Raw genomic sequence first — 19,221 nt, forward strand, 5'->3', positions numbered from 1 at the left:
ACAGCAAGCAACTAGCCTAAGCCTGGGCAGCATTCCTTTTCGGGTATATGATCCGGTCGGGAGCGGACCGGATCGCGACAAACCGGAAAGACGTCTCACCCCAAAATAGGTCCGTCCTATAAAATCCTTGATGCGGCGTAGTTTAGCTTATTTTTTAAACATAAATGTGAGTGTACTTTCCAGAGACTATTTAGCGTCTGTATTATCCGTATTATCCCACGGGGAAATTCTATTCCATTTAAATAGGGATTGGGGAACCAAAACAAAGCGGCACCGCAAAACCGGATCGCGACAATCCGGAAAGAGGATCCTTTTTTCTTTCTTTTTTCAGTAGGCGTGGCCTAGACCGGATCATATGGGTCTTTAGTAACGCATACCAGGCTTTCCTCCGAGTAGGAAAGACTGGTGACGCGAGGTTACACACACACAGCAACCGCAGAGCTCATTGTGGGCGGAGTTCAACTGTTAACCCCTCCCACATTACCACAGGCAACAACCTGTGTGTGTGTGTGTGTGAGACAAAGGACATATCTAAAAATCTTACACTGTGAGAATGTACAAACATTCCTGTGTCAAACCTTCCATGTTTCAACTGTGCTGAAAATCCTGAAATCTTTGCTCATCTCTCTGCTAATACACCAGTTGTTGTCGTCAATGAAGGCTCCAAATCAGTTTCCATTCTTGAAGTGGCCTGCACCTTTGACTCTAGCAGTAGAGGAAGCTTTTATGACCAAAGTCATACCATCACAGAGCTATAGGTTATAGGTGCAAACAACTTGCGTTTATCTTTATTTTTTTCAGAACCATGTAAATATTTGTGTCCTTGTATTGTATCTCTTATGTGGACATTTATTAAATTATTAAATGTGTGCGCGCACACATGTATGTATCTAGGCTATAATGTGGAAACAAAATCAGACCACACATAAATGTAATTAATACAAAATCTGACCACATTCACATGTTGAATTCTTAAGAAAATATTTAATTACAGTTTCATAAAACATTTGTAAAAATACAAATATGTTTATAAATACAAAAATACGTACATTCATTTAAAAAGTACCAATTTCATTCAAAGATTTGGCTATCTTTTTCCCGGCCACTCTACACAGACCTGTGCAACTTAGAACCTCTGGAATTATTAGTTCAAGAACTTTCGTTAACTCAGGAAAGTGAATGGAAATTGTCATAGGCTAATACTGAGTTTCACAGAATACTATAAGTCCTGCCACTGCCACTATACTATTGACGATGTTGTTCTTTAAGCCAGTGGTTCTCAAACCTTTTTAATTTTTATCCCAAGATTTTGTAACCCATTTTTTCACCCAGTGCCAATTGCCTAAGTAAGCATGTAATCCTGAACGCTACTCTTCTTATCACCTGACGGGGGAGTTTCCCCGGTAGGACGCGTGTGGAAGGAACACGTTATTCCAACCAGTTCCTTTCCCCTCCATCAGGCGCCCCGGCTGACTAGGGGGAGGCAGTATAGAGACCAGGATTACTGCATGTTTTTTGTGAGGGTACCTATCCTAGGGGAACGGGGAGAACATGCAAACTCCATACAGAAAGGCCCTTTCGCCAACCCCACCTATAGGGTATGGGCCCTGATGACGCGGAGGAGAGAACACGCCCCCAGTGCCCACAGCGTCCCTTCTAGCTGTGAGGCTCCCAAATCAATTTGGCCGCGGAGCCCCATCTAAAAATATTTTGTGGGACCCTCATACAAGATTGTGCTGTTGTTAAATGTTTCAAAAGCATTTTCAGTAGATACGCTATTTTCTATTTTCCGATGAATATAGGGCTAAAGTGGTTAAACTGATTTTTATGTTATATTAACAAATTTGCTGGGGACTCCCTGGAACCTCTTCAAGGACGCTGGGGCTCCTCAGACCCCAGTTTGAGAACCACTACTATAAGCAATGTGCAGTACCCCTCACATTTAGACTGTTTTCTCATCTGTACCCTACTGAAATAAAATATTTTTTACATTTCAAGTGATACAAAAACCCCATTGCAATTAACTGTAATGCTGTAAAATACTAAATGTGGCCATTAAGTCGGAACATTTTCAAAGTTTCAATACAGAGATTAAATAAATGCAGGAATATACATTAACAGTAATATACAGCACATAAAGGCACAAAATGTGTCACTGCATACAGAAGAGATGACTGATAACATCTCATTTGGTTTTGTTGTAAGACTTACTTATATTCACTCATATTCATATATTGTTTATAGGCTGTAAATATACTCATTATATTCATATTCACTGTTGATAGACTGTACATATATTATCCAGATATTCTCTGCTAAAGGTTGGTTGACACTTTACATAATCTCATATTAAGTCCATATATTCATCCATATATCTATTGTCAATAGATGTATATTCATGAATATATTATACTGTACATTTATACTTAATGTGTCTTTGTCAGTCACAGTGTAGATATCTAGTGTCAGATTCTGTCTATACCTTTTATTTAGAGTATCCCATTTCTATTCTTATCTCTCTACTCTTACATAGGATGCCTAGGATGCTACGATATCTGAATTCCCACACAGGGATCAATAAAGGTTCATCTTATCTTTAGTAATCAAAAGTGGACTCATTTAGTGACCACCTCATTTGTCCTGCACAGTAATGTCGACCACGCCATGAACTTGAGTGAGCTGCTTGCAGTCCAGCGAAGCCAACAGCTTCCTGGGTCCCGACAGGGACGGGATGAAGTGTTCGGTCCAAGTCTTGGAGGCGCTACTTCCAATATTTCTGTGGGAAAGAAAATGACAGCGATGTCAGACTGTGTGCACGCGACAGGAAGAGGTGAAAGCACTACGGGGAGAAAGAAAGACAAAAAAACACAGCATGAGGGGTTCCCAATGTTTTAAGCTCAAGACCAAAAGATACATTTGGTGTCTCCCTGGGACCCAAACTTACAAAAAGACATCATGAATGAATCACTTCAGCCATATTTTAATAGTGAAAATAGCCAATCTATAAGCTCACGAAACGATGCGTTGTGAGATTGCAGATCAGATTTTATAAAAGCTTTTTATCATGGGTCTTTTTTTATATATTTTTTTAATTCATTTATTTATACATTTAAAGTCTTTTGAAAATCTTTTGAAATTACGTATAATATTTTTTTTGTAGGAAACAAAAAAGAAGCGATATTTATTAGCAACCCATAAAAATGGTTCTGCAACCCAAAAATGGATCCCAAGCCATTGTTTGGGAAACACTGAGGGCATGTGAGAATCATAAAGATAGCCATGTGTTTCCTCACCCAATAGGAATCTTTCGGACCGTCAGCAGACCGGGGCCCTCCAGACGAAGCACCACTTCTTTCAGCTCCCGTGGCAGCGGGTTGGTAAAGGAAATCTCTGCCGCCATCTTCTTATCTACCACGGCCTCTCCAATTGGCTGCATTGGAGGACAAATAAATAATGAGTCATCATGTCAGACCATTTCAGAACCTGAATGAGATTTTACTACTCAAGCCTGACACTGACGTACAAGGACAATCTACAAGCTCACAACGTGTTTAATCGTGACTGGTTGTGAGCTTGTACATCAGCTATTTTCGCCGCTTGACACCGCTGTACAATGTGTATAAATTAAGCAAATAGGCCTAGAGTATTTTAAATAATTGTTGCCTATAATGTCAGGGACACCAGGCTTAATGTGTATGCCTAATTTATACTTCTGTGTCACTGAATGAAAACAACACAGTTTAAATTGAAAAACATCACGTCTCAAGTTTAACGTCTGTTCTGGCAAGCGATCCGGTCGTCTGACAATACATAAGTTAGCCATCACTCTCTGTCAATCTTTTCATTGTGATTGTCTCAACTCACCTTTATGACGAGGTCTGGGGTTCTGAGTCGGAAGCTGTACTGCGTAGCGACTACCTGCTGCGTTTCCCCCACCCTGCCCGACAGTGTCAGCATCAGAGCAGCCTGGTCCACCAGCTGGTCCTGGTAGTGTTTGTACTCCAGTGACCAATCCAATGGCTTTACTGTAAAACACAGCACATCTGGGTTAGAATAAACCTCAGAATACAACAAATTAAAATGTGCCATGTCATGCCTTTCAGTTACACTGAGTTACTGTCGTCAAGTGACAGTAACTGACACTATAGGCCTGTGGCCTGTCTGCCTACCACACACACGCACACGCACACGCACGCGCACACACACACACGCACACGCACACGCACACGCACACGCACACGCACACGCACACGCACACGCACACGCACACGCACACGCACACGCACATGCACACACATTGGGTACCATTTTAATAGTCTTTGGTATGACTCGTCCGGGATTGAACCCCTGGGGGGCCCTATTTTCGCCGGTGCTTACCCATTATCCCTAAACTTCTTTGCCATTTTTTACTATTTTTAAAAACATTTTCAAATAGTTCAACTACTAGCCGATCTACATGAACACGTTGTGAGCTATTTCAACTATTTGAAAATGTTTTAAAAAAGTTAAGGGATAATGGGTAAGGCACTGGCGAAAATAGGGCCCCACGTGATCTCCCAGTCTCAGGGGGGACACTCTAACCACAAGACCACTGAGCTGGCACAAAAATGTACATACACATACTGTACGTAAATACGGTAGATCAGATGCTAATATACAGTACACATACTGCACATTCAGCAGTTTCAATCACCTCAAAGTGTGCTTTGATAATGTAAATACTTATCTATTTCTTACCTTACTATTTTTGTTTTATACTTAATTATTTATTTTGTCACATGTTGTTATTGCTGCTACAATGTTGAGGAACCAAAACCATTTAATTTGAACCTTTTTTACTTTTTTGCACAGTCCAAGTATCAATTTTCTGCTGTCCGGCAGAAACATCATATTTCCACATAAAAACTTTTGATGTTTTTCTCTTTCGTCATACGAATGAGTAGTCACATACTATAGTGATCTACAATCCATTGGATTGTAGAGCATTCCATTGGAAGACAGGTTATTTTCCCCATTTTCTGAAAAGTAGCATTTCTGGACATATGCAAGGTTTCCACTTGACAGTGGCGAAATTAGGCTTCTTCACTCACCCTCATTGGGCATCAGTTCCACCTGTGTCCTGTCCGTTTTAACAGTGGCCTTGTGGACGCCTGTGTAGTACATGACTGCCACCTGGCTGTGGAGGTTGACAGTGCGCAACTGCGAGCTGTCGTTTCGCAGCACGATGGTCAGCTCAGCGGTGTCCCCCATGCGAGGGCCCTCGCCGTCCATGGTCACCTCTAGAAACACGTCCTCTGCAGTGGCGGTCAAATATGTCTCTGGCTTGGTGCCGTAGCGAGAAGCCGTTTCCACTGCAATGCGCTCCTCCTCTGTGCCTGGGTATGACAATATATGAACAACAGGCAATATTATTCCCTGACTTGAAGGAAGTCACGTCCCTCATATTCAGCATTTCATTGTTGTCGGGCAGAAACCTTGTATCTCAATATTTCAGCTTTTTATGAGTTTTTATTTTTGGGCGGTGAAACCACCCCTATATGTGAGGTTTGGACATCGACATTCGCTGCACTGTGATTGGCCACCATTGTACCCCCCCCACCCATTGTACCCCCCCAACCCTGCGCTGTGATTGGCCACCATTGTACCCCTCTAACCCTGCACCGTGATTGGCCACCGCTGACTCTATTCAGGACTGTGATTGGCTAGTGAAACACATGACACATGTGCATAGCCCTTAAATAGGACTATGCACTTAAGTTAGGGGTGTACAATGGTTGGTCCACAATATTACTTTTCTTTAAGTGAACTTCCATCACTGTGATGACCACTGTGACCACACCGCCCACTTCACACTGGGTGTGATTTTTGTAAATGAATGCCCTACTTCATCGTATATGATAAGCTCACAACGCATCGCGAACATTTTTGTAAGTTCTCATCGATGACAACATAGACAAAATAGGGACGCCAGGTTGAAAGTGGTCGAGTCTGTCTTTGGGTTTTATAAATATTAAACAAATGAAAAGCATCAACAAGAACACAGGTTTTTCTTTTTCCATTTCCTGCAAAGTAACGGTTTTGGACATGCAAGGTTTCCCGCCCAACAGCGATGATTCGTATCCATGGTTTCTTTGTGTCGATACCTTCGGGGTGTTTGTAATCATGTGTGATGTCATGGCGCTCGTCAGAGCCCACAGCCTTGGTGCTGATATTGTGACCCACAATCTTCTTCTCGCTGTAGATCTGAGTGAAGGTGCCGTCCCCCTGCCGTTGCCAGTAAATCTTATCACTGTTCACCTGCAGGTGAGCACAGAGTGAGGGGAATGACTCAACACATGTTCTTCAAGTGGATATGATGGCAATGATGTCTGCAAATATACTTAGGATTAACCACTTAAGACCTGAGGCCGATTCTACAAATGCCTTCTAAATCAGTGGTTCTCACACTTTAAAGCTTGTATATCTGCTAGTTTTTGGAAACGTTTGAAGATTTTAAAATAACATTTTAATGTTTTTGAAACATTCAATGATATTTAACATTTTTAACATGCCCCAAAACAGGGATGAAAAAAGCTAAGAAAAAGGGGGGGAAATGACTATACATAAACCACTGTAGCTAAGAAAGAGGCCATAATACCTTGACAAATCAAGAAGATGGAAAGGTGTGTCACACAAACCTCAGCAAAGACAAAGGGACAGTCGTGCTTGTGAAACACCTGACCGTTGCGGATGGCATACAGAGATGCGGGACCACAGCGGAAGGTCCCCTGGCTGGTCTCCTGAGGGGTGGCGTCCACAGCCTGCCAGCCCCCCAGCGACATGCCATTAGGCAGGTCCCTGCGCTCCATCCAGCAGTCATTCCATACGTGGAAGTTCCTACAGCAAGGAGGAGGAGTGGAGGAGGGCATACTTTATGAGCTAAAGCACAATGCACATTATGACTAAAATACATATTGTAAACAAGTGATTTTCAAATCTAGCGCTGAGGACTCAGATTACTGCCAGATTAAACATAAGCAACATAAAGATGATATGGCTAGAATGAAAACCAGCAGTACTCAGGTTCAGTTTAAAGTACGGTACTTACCAGTAAGTACAATTTGAGGTACTTTTGCTTTATTTGAATGTTTGCACTTGGTTTTCAATACTTTACACTTCTACTCCACTACATCTCAGAGACAAATATTGTACTTTTTACTCCACTTCAACTATTTGGCAGTTTTAGTTACTAGTTATTCTGCACATTTAGATTATTAATACGAGACATTAACTCATAAATTATTATAGGTTACTGCAAGTTACCCAGCAGCACCTTTCTTTACCAGCTGCAACATTAAAGTGATGAACACATTAGTGCTGTAGTACTGTAAAAGTTTGAATGCAGGACTTTTACTTGTAACACAGTATTTCTTCATTGTGCTATTGATGCTTTTACTTAACCCACTTTCAACCTATCTTCATATAACTGGTCCTCACTAATGCTCATTAGAAGATGGCATCATTTATGTCTACTCGCTCGGCGTCTGAGAGGAAGGCTGTGGACAGTTCAGAAACCTGCCAACCAGTGACATCATCGCTAGGCAGGTTTGGTCATTTAAAACATTTTTTTTTGTTAATGCCAGAACAATGGCTTTTATTTCAGAATGCCATAAATATAAAGGCTGTAGTTTCTATAAGCTTGGAAGGCAGGCATTGGTAGGCAGGTTTCTGAACTGTCCACAGCCCACCAATGAGACACAGAGTGGGTAGACGGATATGGTGCCATCTTATAAAGAGCATTAGTGAGGACCAATTATATCTGAAGATAAGGTTGAAAGTGGGTGAAGTGCTCCTTTAAGTAAAAAAAAAGCAAATCTGAGTACTTCTTCCAGCACTGCTTAGGTTTCAGTGCAGAAAAGTGCTGTCATTATAAACTATGACATCACCACCCACCATATAGAGTCTGCGTTGAGGTGATCTAAAGGATCCAGGTTCTCGTCAAAGAACACGTCGATGGTCAAGGAAGTGTCGGTGTCGTGGGCCGAGCTGTAGTTGGTCACACCGCGAGTGGGAATGCCTAAACACCGCATCACTGAAAAGCACATGGGTTCATGAAATTTGAGAAAAAACATTAAACTGCTTAAGACCTATAATGCTTTGTTGTATGACGAATAGCAAAAAAACAGCCAATCGCCAAGCTCTCAATGCGTTGTGAGCTTGTATATGTTTTCACAATCTTTTTTTTTTTTTTTTAATGTTTATACATATGTTATTATGACCCTTCTGTTCATGTAAAATAGACAAGCAAATTTAAATCATTAAAAAAGAAAATAATTGAAAATCTGTGAACATTTTGGCATAACTTTCACCAAACAAATTCCTCCGTACGTCAGTTAACTTTTCCTTTTCAAACGATGTGAGGTCATATCATTGGTAAACATATGGTCTGAAAAGGTTAAGAACCACTCTGGTATAAATGACTAACCTGTTGTGGTAACACCAGCAAAGACCCAGCACTGTCCGTATCTGACAGGGTGACCTCCAGCTTTGTGGTAGGCCTTCAGGATCTCCACACTGCCGCTCCAAGCGGTGGGAGAAGTCCCACCTGAATAGTTACCTGACCAGTTCCCCACCAGGACACCGAAGTCATCCATGGAATTGATCTGGATTCAGGAGGTGGAGCGCCATTCAATTATCTTTTAACTTAGAGTTGAAACATCAGCTATATGTCATCATCACATGACCATAAATAGTGAGGACGGATTCACGTTTATGAGGATGTAAATATGAGGACAGAATTGAAATTAAAAGTTTGAAACACCTGCACAGGGATGGAAAGTAACTAATTACAAATGCTTCTTTAAATGTTTTCAAAGAGAAGAATTACAGAGCAGCCTTCAGCTACGTATGTTTTATATTTCACAATCAGAAGGAGCTTCCATTTAAGTTGATTTTGAACCACTTTTCTCTCATGAGTCAACCTTTGAGAAAGTGTTCTTATTAAATAATAGATTAGATCACTTTAGAGAGCATCAATGAAATGGAGAGAGATTGGTTGGTAGGATGTTTTCATATTGAAACGGTTAAAGTCATTCTGGACTCTACCCCAGTACTCGAGTCAAAGTATAGATACTCCTGGTCAAATACTACAAGTGAAAGTTGCTAAGTTAAAGTACTGGAGTACTTGTTTAAAAAAAAATCTATCTATTCAAAAGTTCATGCTTTTAAAAATACTCAAGTATTCAAAAGTACAAATTACAGGATATTCTACTTCTTTTTCCACCCTTGCATGTGCATTAAACACCTGCATATTGTATTCTTTACATGCATAGTAAATGAAAGGCTCACCATGGCGGAGACCACTCGCACCACATTAACAGGGTCTCCCCAGCCGGATGGGGGCGTTGCACTCTTCTCCAGGACGTACAGGCATGCAGTCAGCATCCCTTCATCAAACTGATGCCACACACATGGAAAACAGAATGAGAGTATCAGTTGTCTCATCTCACATGTAATAATAATAATAATTATTATTTGTAACACTTTATATTTGACACAAATCTCAAAGTGCTACACTGCAGTGTCAAGAAAAAAAGATTTAAAAAAAGAAGGAAAAAAAGGTTCAATGGTAAGAGACCCCCTCTCCAACTACACAGCTAAGAAAAAGTTCAAGTTTAAAAAAAAACCACAAGGCATCAATAAGTCCATCTAGGCAAATGCCTAAATGGAAAAAGAAAGGTTTTTAGTCTGTGGGCATTCCACAGCCGAGGAGCAGCTGAGCAGAAGGCCCGGGTTCCCCATGGTGCCGAGCTTTGTCATGGGGGTTTTCAGTGTGTTTGAATTGATTTCCAGAGCGGAGGGAGCGGGTGGAGGTCAAGGGTTCGAGGAGTTCCTTTAAGCCGCTTTTCCATCACAGCTTAAGCACGACACTGTCCAGTACAGTCCAGAACCACACCGCACCGCTTCAAAATGTCTTGCGTTTCCATTGCACAAAAGTCCCCACTTGCAAAATCCCCACCCTCTCCTCCCCTCCCCTCCCCTCCCCTCCCGAAGGAAATCAACGCCCCTTTCTTTAACACACCAACTTAGCCTCAGGCTACAGGGTTAGCCTAAATGCTAGCGTGCTTCCTCAGAGCTAGTTTGGCTCTTAAGTTATTATTTGGCCATGTTCACCCTGACTTTAATCTTCGCTATTATTGGGAAGACCTGTGTGGTGTCTAAACACATTGCCATCACTTATATAAAAAACATTATTAGCGTGTATCGTCGCACATTCATTGTTGCCAGGTTTAGAAGAAAAAAATAAGCAATCAGGTCTATGAAAACAATCCCAAAAGAAGCGACTATCTACGGCTATTTGAAAATAGCAGATCTACAAACTCACAACGCGTAGCGATGCGACGCGACGCATTGTGAGTGTGTGCATCTGCTATTTAAAAAAATATATACATATATAATGTTGACAAATACATATTAATTTGGGGGTCCTTGACATGAAAATGATTAAGAACCACTGGTTTCAACAACATATGGAAACAAGCCCCAAATAATCAACTACATTTTAGAAACAAGCAGTGGTGGAAAAAGTACTCAAATGTTTTACTTAAGTAAAAGTATCAATACTGCAATGTAGAAGCACTCTACAAGTGAAAGTCTGGAATTACTTGAGTAAAGGTACAAAAACTATTGGTATCAAAATGTACTTAAGGTACCAAAAGTAAGTACTAAAATGTTTGAAAATAGCAGATGTACAATGATGCGATGCGTTGTGATCTTGTAGATCGGCTATTTTCAAATAGCCTAGGTATAAAATAGGGCTTAAGTGGTTAATGTATGTTTTATAATGTAATCATTTATATCTGAAAAGTAACTAGTAACTAGTAACTAATACGTTTTCAGATAATTGTAGTGGAGTAAAAGTACTACCAATATTTACAAGCAACTTTACAGAAAAATAAGCCCAATGTCGCTTATAATAAGTGGACATGGCAACACTGCTACCGTAGTGTTTACATTTCACAGAGACCTGAGTGGACAGACACAGCTGTGAGCCAACCAATCAGTAGCAGCAGCGTTATACGTCACAGCTTTAGCCCCGCTTAGCCCAGCTCAGACCTACCCAAGACTGGGTACTTTTTAGGCACCAGTTTAGTACCACTTACACACCACTCTACCCACTTCATTGTAGTGGAAACCGTTGCTGTGGTGGGCGGTGTGGGGTGGGGCTAGGTAAGTCCATGTATATGGAAAGCCGCCTTTAGAGAGCAGGGAGCATTGCTGTGGATGCACTGATAGGTAAGGAGGGAGACAATGTACCTTGTACTTATCAGACAGTCTCTCCACCCACTAAGCTACAGCCTTCTTCTATAAACGGGGCTTTTCACTTGCCTGGCCATAGTTCCATGTCCTTGCTCCAATCTGTTGCTGTGTGCCGTAGTAGAGCCTGCCAACATCGTTCAGCACATACTCCCCTCTCTCGTCCTCATCATCCATGAACACTGCGTCACCTGATAGTCAGAGAGGGAACAAGATAGGGCTGGTCAATTAACCGAATCGAAACCGATATTTAGAATCAATAACCTTGCTCATGTGGGTTAATTGATTTGACTCGTTGTGAGCTTGTAGATCGGCTATCTATTAATCATAATCGAAGCCAAAGTTTGAAATAATCGTGATATTGATTTCAAGTCATATCGCCCAGCCCTACAACAAGAATAATTAGATTCCCCCAGTGTAAGATTTGAAATCATGCCCTCACTTGATGTCATATGTTCGAACTGAGGGTGGAGTGCACTTTCTCCCTGTGTTTCCACGGAAGGGTTCATGACACACATTGTACAGTGAGAGAATGAAAAAGGTTGATGGTGTTTAGCTGGAAAACCTTCCCCTTCCACGTTTTGTTCTTGTTTCCTTGTGGTTTTGGGCATTCATAGATAAACATGACCTGCCACCCAGACATATTGTAATCTAAGAACATGGTGTTGAACTTAAAAACTGCATTGTGTAATAAGCGGTCCCTGCCAATAGGGGAATTGCAATAACAAGTTGTTGTGCCAGACTGGCAACAAGGAACGCATGTTGGTCAGCAGCATTATGTCTCAATGAAACCTATATACAAATGCAGCTTGCCCACATACTGTATATACAAGAAGCACTGAGGGAAAATAGGCAAGGGACTGCTATGAATATACACCAATCAAGCCTGTAACGTTGTAACCAGAAAATGTGATTGCATTAACATAAAGCTTGATGAGATCCTACCCCTCTATCCCACTTCACTTCATTCTTAATGTTTGATGTCAAACCCCAGATTTCCTGGGAGAGGTTACGGTTCAGTAATCCACCCCGAGCCGCACCTCAAACAGTTAGGAAGCTACAGTAATCCAGGGGTGTTTGCCTGTACATGTATGTCATAAAATTGTAATTGTGTATGTGAGGGAGCAGCTCTCATACATTAAACCGTCGTCCCTATTTAGGGCATGCCATTATAGACAGAAACTTTCACAAAGTTTCACAACATTAAATTGCGAAAGCAGCATTCCCACACAACAGGTCACATGGCGAAGCATTGCGAGCTTGTAGAGTTATTTTAGTTAATCACAGCATCACAGCTGCACAGCTGTGATGCCGGTGATGCCGGTGTGTGTTAGATGTAGGTGTGTGAATGTGCATTGACACACCTGGTGACTACTGTACGTATATGCTTGCACAATGGTACACCCGATCTGGGTACACCTAAATCTAACACACCCATTATTAATTGTATTAGCTGCACCTGAGTTGCTTACTAGCACCATGAACTGGAAAACAAACATCATTATCAGCCTAGGGTTTCATGACCCTGATGAGTGGATAAGTACATTAAAAATGATGTCTCTACAACAGCATGTGGCGTGCTGGTTTAAGCAACTAGCAGGGCCAAAACTTTTGCAACATCAATTGCAACATCCCGGGTTTGAATCTGTCTGATGACTCATAGCCACAGTTCATCCTCTCCCTACTTTCTCCTTCTCCTGTTGAATAAGCACCCGTCAGGCTGTCCTGACGACACAGGCCACCACATAGGATTTCTTTCCGGTGTACCTGTGTGCTGTATATGACTTCAGGTGCACACCGCTGCTGCTGTACTGGCACTGTAACTTATACAGTATACATATTATTATATCTCATATCTTATATCATGCACCTTATAGTTATATGTTACACTGCTTATTTTGCTTTGTTTCTTTCTTTCTCTCTCTATTTCTTTCCTCCTTTCTTGAAACTGCAAATGATGGGAGCTTGTAGGACAAATCATTTCACCTACTTTTGTTACACCTGTAAACCTGTGATGTGACAATAATGCTAAGTCTCTTTTCAAGAGGCTCTTTTTAGAGGGTAACCCTGAAACTTTCCAAAATCTGGGAAGTTCTGTGATGGCTTTTTTGTTCATGTTTCCATTATAACCATTCAGAGAAAACAAAAAAGAAGAAGAAAATAGCTTCTGGCTAGATTTGAAATAAATATTTGAGCTATTTGTGAAGTTCTGAGTTCTGGGTTTCAAGAACTCAGGGATAGTACCACCTCCTGAGCAGGGCCCAAATTAGGTTCAGAAACCGGCGGGCCGTAATGTATGTAAGAAACAAATCCAGAAGAACCCATGAAATACGTTTCACGGCATGGCACAGATCACTTATTTCTTAGTAGTCGAAAAGAGCTACAAGAGAGTGGAGAAAATGGAACCCTGTGCGGCGTGTGCGCAGTAAAGCAAATCAGATATTTACCTTCACACCAGGGATTGAACAACATGTAGATGTCATTGGTGGGGTCATGCTTGGAGGTGACTTCACCCTTCGGGCATTGTGTCACCACGGTGAGTTGGTAGAGGCCGATAATTGCAGCGGGTATCGAGTTGACTGACAACTGGACTTTGTTGCCGTCCTGTCGCACAATTTTTGCCTCCCAGCGGTCGTCCTCCAATCCGTCCACCAGTGGAATGATGACGTGCGTTCTCCTTGCCACTGTAGGCAGGGGTCCTGTACAGAGACACAAGTCATAGCAGATGTCACGACAGAGAGCATTGGGACCCAGGGAAATGTAAAGGAGTTTCATTAACCTTTATTTACAGTATGAACATGAGGAACTGAGCCTGTGGCAACATTTACCCATGTTGATAACCAGTACACTAGATGGGGAGAAAGAGCATCTTTGAATTCCTCTTGCCATGGGACAGGGGTACAGTAGGCTTGGTAAATTGTAACAGTGAAATGGAGTAAATAAATATCTTCGCTGTCGGGTAGAAACCTTGTCCAAAACAATTACTTTTCAGAAGAAAAAAAAATAAGGAATCTGTTCCAATGTAGTTGTTATTTAGTCCCAAGCTCTCGGTTCAATATTTATAAAACCCACTGACACAATTAAGCACTTCCACTTTCACCTTCAACATTTTTCGAAAATAGTAGAAATAGCAGATCTACAAGCACTGTGAGTTTGTAGGTCGTTTATTTCCGCTACTTTTTCACGACACTGTTGTACGCCGAAGTAGGTTACGAAACCACTTGCACCCCATATGGTTGAGCGGAGTCCCTCAGGGCTCTATATACTGTAGTGTCTTTTCTGTTTTCTGTTATTGTGGGGAAAGCTTTTGCTGAAAATCGTTCACAAGTTCACAACGCGTCGCGGTGCGGTGCATTGTGAGCTTGTCGAAAGCTTTCCCCACAATACGGATGCTGGGGTTTAAGTGGTTAAAACATAAGCAGTTGAAATATGGAGATACAACGTTTCTGCCCGACAGCGACAATTTGAGGAGCTGTCCTCTCTGAGAACCTTCATCGTAAACGTTTTATAAGGTATTGGCAAATCCAGGCCTGAATGGCAGTTTAGCACAATGCTGAGTCTATCGTTTCCACAAACACTGAATCACTTGTGTTCTGAGACAGACCTGGCTGCATTCCATAATTTATTATAGGGTGTGTAACATGAAAGAGAAAAAAATGACATTTGAAAATGTCATCTAGGAAAATGAAAACTCTTTCAAGCAAGCAAACACACACACACCCCCACCCCAACCCCACCCTCACACACACAGGCAGTATGATAGAAGGGCGATACCAGAACAAATTGTGCAACAGTGTGCAACAGTAAACACTCTCAAATTGCAATTTTCATTTGTTACATTGTAACTTGTTGCTTGTAATGTTTGTTTTAATGTAGTTGTTCTTTTTATGTTGTTGAAACTTTTCATATTGCTGCTATTTTGGACACTGTTCCCTCGAAAAGGTCTTATATCTCAACGGAATTTACCTGCAAAAATATTGTAATGCAACAAACACACATAACGCGCAGTCGTGCACTCTGGTGTACGGGATCTGAGGATCTTTCCTGCATGCAGCTGCTATAAATAAAAGCTTAGCTTCGGGTCTGATTTAATGTGCAGCTATTATTATAGCAGTTGACAGCGCTCAGCACAGACACTCAGGCACTTGTACACACCATGGCTGTGAAAACTGGCATCAATAAAAAATATAGACACTAATAGACACAATCTAGAATAAACACTCAATTCAAATCTCACAAGAAGCATATTAGAACATATCGTCTCTATTGGATGGAAACCTCATATGTCCAAAACCGGTACTTTTCAGGATTCAAATTCAAAAGTAGCAAAAGTAGCAGATCTACAAAATCGTGTTTCGAGCTTGTGGATCTGCTACTTTTCTGGGACACTGTAGTATGATCAAGTAAGGCATTAATTTACAAAAAAAAACATAAAAGGTTAGACTCTTACGGTTCCATTTGGTTCCATGTGTACACTGTCAGCATTAACACTGAGGATTTTACAGTGTAGTCATGCCAGCCATAAATACAAACAAGCCAGTTTCAGATCACTCCTGGGCATCTGGCTTCCTCACACAACCAACTTCCCAGAATCCCCCTGGTCTCATGACTCCTGTTATCATCATGTGCATTCCTTAACATGGTCTCCTGCCTTTCTGTCTATGTCCACAATGAACATCTCTATGTTTCCATGTTCATTATTAGTTTTTATTTTCTATATCTCCCCCATGTCTACACGGTTAGAATATACTAATATTGGACAATGCTTTTGTCAGTTACCCTCCAAAAGCCTGAGGTAGCTCCCAGTAGTTAGGGCTGGCCCTGGCTTGCCTGGGACAACAGTAGCCCTTAGCTATGCTGCTACAGGTTTAGATTTCCCATGGCTCACCAAGCTCCGCTCTCCTCCTCCCTCCTCCTCCCTTCTCCTCTCTCCTCACCATTTGTATGCATTCAAGACCCATCAATGTTTGTTACATACTGTACGTTTCTTTTTGTGCTTTCTCATTACCGACCACTCAGCTCAGGTGTGGATCGACAGTTACTATGAAATATGGCAGCAGTAGACTGTTATTATAGTTGTAATTATGTAGTTGCTGTGCATTTTATGTCCCCTGTCCTGTCCCGTCCCCCCCTTTCCCCCGACAAAGTCAAGGCAGATGGCCGCCCACCCTAGAGCCTGGTTCTGCTCAAGGTTTCTTCCCGTTAAAGGGGAGTTTTCCCTTGCCACCTTAGCCAAATGCTTGCTCATGGGGGAAACGTAAGGTCTCTGCTCTACTATGTAAAGTGTCTTGAGACAACTTGTTGTGATTTGGCACTATAATAAAATTGAATTAGGTTGAACGGTTAGGCTAATATGCAGGCAACAGACTGACCTGTTTTGAGTTCGAGGTGAAGTTTGTCATTTTCTGCGTTAAAAGGTCGCGAGAGTTCAAGCCACATCTGGAAGGTCTGGCCGCGGCGGATGATGAGGTTGTTGCCGTGGTAACGATCTGTCCGATGCTCTGTGCGGTTCTGCCCCGTCTGGGCCTTCATCAGGTCTATGGACCGGACCTGCAGCAAGGCTTCTTCTGTGGAGAGAGAGATGTGTGTACGACGTGATAGGGCTGGGCAATTAACCCCAAATATATCCAAACTGACAATTAGAACCAACAATATATAATTGGTTAAATTACTTAGTCTGATACACCACTTAAGCCCTGTTTTATACTTTGTTGTACAATGGTGGCGTACACAAATAGCAAAAGTAGCCGATCTATAAGCTCACAACGCGATGCGATGCGTTGTGAGCTTGCAGATCTGCTATTTTCACAATTTTATTTTATTTTAATAACGTTTATTAATCGTAATCGAGGGAAAAGTTTGAAATAATGGGGATATTGATTTGAAGTCATATTGCCCAGCCCTATACGTGAGGGAAGGAAGTCTTCCATAACTGAGTCTTTCACTTTATGTTGGGAAGGGCTTCGTAAAAAAAACGTACCACCGAGCCCGCTGTCACCATCTGGCAGGGGTTTCTTGTCCGGCTCATCGACACCCGTCACCTCGGTGTCTGTGATGTCATCGTCGTCGTCTGGTTTGGGACGGCACCAGGGGCAGACATAATACATGCACCGGCGGCAGATCCCTTCCTTAACGGTGTCCTCCTCTGGTTCTTCCTTTCCCTCCACTGTGTCCTCCTCGCTCCATCCTGGAAGAGAGACTTCTGGAAACCTGCCGATCCCCGCCGATCTGCGTCTGACTGACAGAGCATGTATAGGCATCCTGAGACAGAGACTGAGAGAGAAAGAGAGAGAGAGAAATGTATCGTAACAGTTAAAAGGGTTTGACATAAGGCTGGTCAAATAACCAAAAATATATCGAAACCAATATTTAAAACCAATAACCAAATAATGTAATGTTGCTCAATCGAATAATCGAGAAGCAGGTTTAAATATATAAAATATATTTAAATATATATATATATATATATATATATATATATATATATATATATATATATATATATATATTATATATATACTTATACATATACATATACATATACATACACATACACATACACATACACATACACATACACATACACATACACATATACATATACATATACATATACATATACATATACATACACATACACATACACATACACATACACATACACATATACATATACATATACATATACATATACATATACATATACATATACATATACATATACATATACATATACATATACATCAACGACATATATTAAAAAATGTTGAATACATTTTGTAATAATTGACTAAATCAATTGGTCTGATTAACCACTTAAGCCTTGTCGTTGAACAATGGTGACGCACAAAAATAGCGATCTACAAGCTCACATCGTGTCACGAGTTGTGAGCTTGTAGATCTGACATTTTCACTACTTAAATCAAATATTCATTAATCGTGAGCGAGGCAAATATTGGTCAAATATTACTCAACTGCTCAGTCAAATTTGTACTTGAGTTAAACTAGAGTAGTCTACTTACTAAATAAATTACTACTACTAATTACTACAACTATTGAATTACTTAAGTATTCAATAGTATGCTTTTGAAAATACTTGTGTATTGAAATTAAAGTAGGCTACTCCAGTACTTTAATTTGACAAACTTTCACTTATTTGACCAGGAGTATCTATACTTTGACTCAAGTACTGGGGGTTGAATACTGTCCCCCATTGTTCATGTTATTGTGTCAGTAACCCTGATGCTGTGCAGTAATCCTCTTTGTGGAGTTCTTCACAGTTATCGCTCTCGTCCCCCTGGCCCTGAAAGCCTTTCCAACATTATCTGCATTCCTAGTCCTGCAGCGACTGTCACACTGGTGACTAGAGATGTACCAATAAAATTTTTTCCTTTGATACCGATTCCGATACCCATACCTTGCGTATCGGTCGATACCGAGTACCGATCCGTTACCAGTGTGCAATTAAAAAATAATCTAGGACAGTGGTTCTCAAAGTGCGGTCCAGAGACTCTCAGGGTTCCTTGAGGGGGTTCCAAATGGACCCTTATATGTCTGTAACTCTGAGAGTGTACTGAGAGGGTTCATTTGGTTCCATTTGTACACTCTCCTGGTGACTAAACAGCCTCTGATGAAGCAATACCAAGGAATGCCAGGGGACAACTGGACTCATTCCTCAAACATTATGCCAGTGTGAGTGAGGACACTCAAAAGAAGTCCTGAGTTGAAATGCAATCAGATAAGTCACACACAGACACACAATAGAGAGCACTGACAGAGGACTGCAGGGGTAAGTTAAAATAGGGAGTGTCACTCTAATCACAGTGATCTAAGTGGTACCTGAAAAACACTCTCTGTTTTATTGGTCACATTATGCTCATACAAGTATGTGCAGTGATGTTATGTGGCATACTTTTTTAAATAATT

At 41.3% G+C, this 19,221-nt stretch overlaps 1 protein-coding gene across 1 annotated transcript in view; it reads right to left on the reverse strand.

The window, feature by feature from the left end:
* Nucleotides 1-964: 964 nt before the first annotated feature.
* The window catches only part of LOC308087811 (protein-glutamine gamma-glutamyltransferase K-like), a 20,547-nt gene continuing 2,290 nt past the window's right edge, over nucleotides 965-19,221 (reverse strand). The window contains exons 2-14 of the mRNA XM_080431993.1: nucleotides 17,276-17,568; nucleotides 16,668-16,862; nucleotides 13,743-13,994; nucleotides 11,368-11,486; nucleotides 9,328-9,435; nucleotides 8,465-8,642; nucleotides 7,933-8,071; nucleotides 6,678-6,876; nucleotides 6,144-6,297; nucleotides 5,091-5,375; nucleotides 3,865-4,025; nucleotides 3,294-3,430; nucleotides 965-2,776 (exon numbers count right to left, since the gene is read on the reverse strand). Of these exons, the coding sequence (XP_080288119.1) occupies nucleotides 2,632-2,776; nucleotides 3,294-3,430; nucleotides 3,865-4,025; nucleotides 5,091-5,375; nucleotides 6,144-6,297; nucleotides 6,678-6,876; nucleotides 7,933-8,071; nucleotides 8,465-8,642; nucleotides 9,328-9,435; nucleotides 11,368-11,486; nucleotides 13,743-13,994; nucleotides 16,668-16,862; nucleotides 17,276-17,555 (2,352 nt within the window). The 5' untranslated portion in view covers nucleotides 17,556-17,568 and the 3' untranslated portion in view covers nucleotides 965-2,631. The remainder of the gene's footprint in view (nucleotides 2,777-3,293; nucleotides 3,431-3,864; nucleotides 4,026-5,090; nucleotides 5,376-6,143; nucleotides 6,298-6,677; nucleotides 6,877-7,932; nucleotides 8,072-8,464; nucleotides 8,643-9,327; nucleotides 9,436-11,367; nucleotides 11,487-13,742; nucleotides 13,995-16,667; nucleotides 16,863-17,275; nucleotides 17,569-19,221) is intronic.

This window comes from Gymnoscopelus braueri, assembly GCF_963280865.1.
Source record: "Gymnoscopelus braueri genome assembly, chromosome: 6".
Lineage (NCBI taxonomy): Eukaryota > Metazoa > Chordata > Actinopteri > Myctophiformes > Myctophidae > Gymnoscopelus > Gymnoscopelus braueri.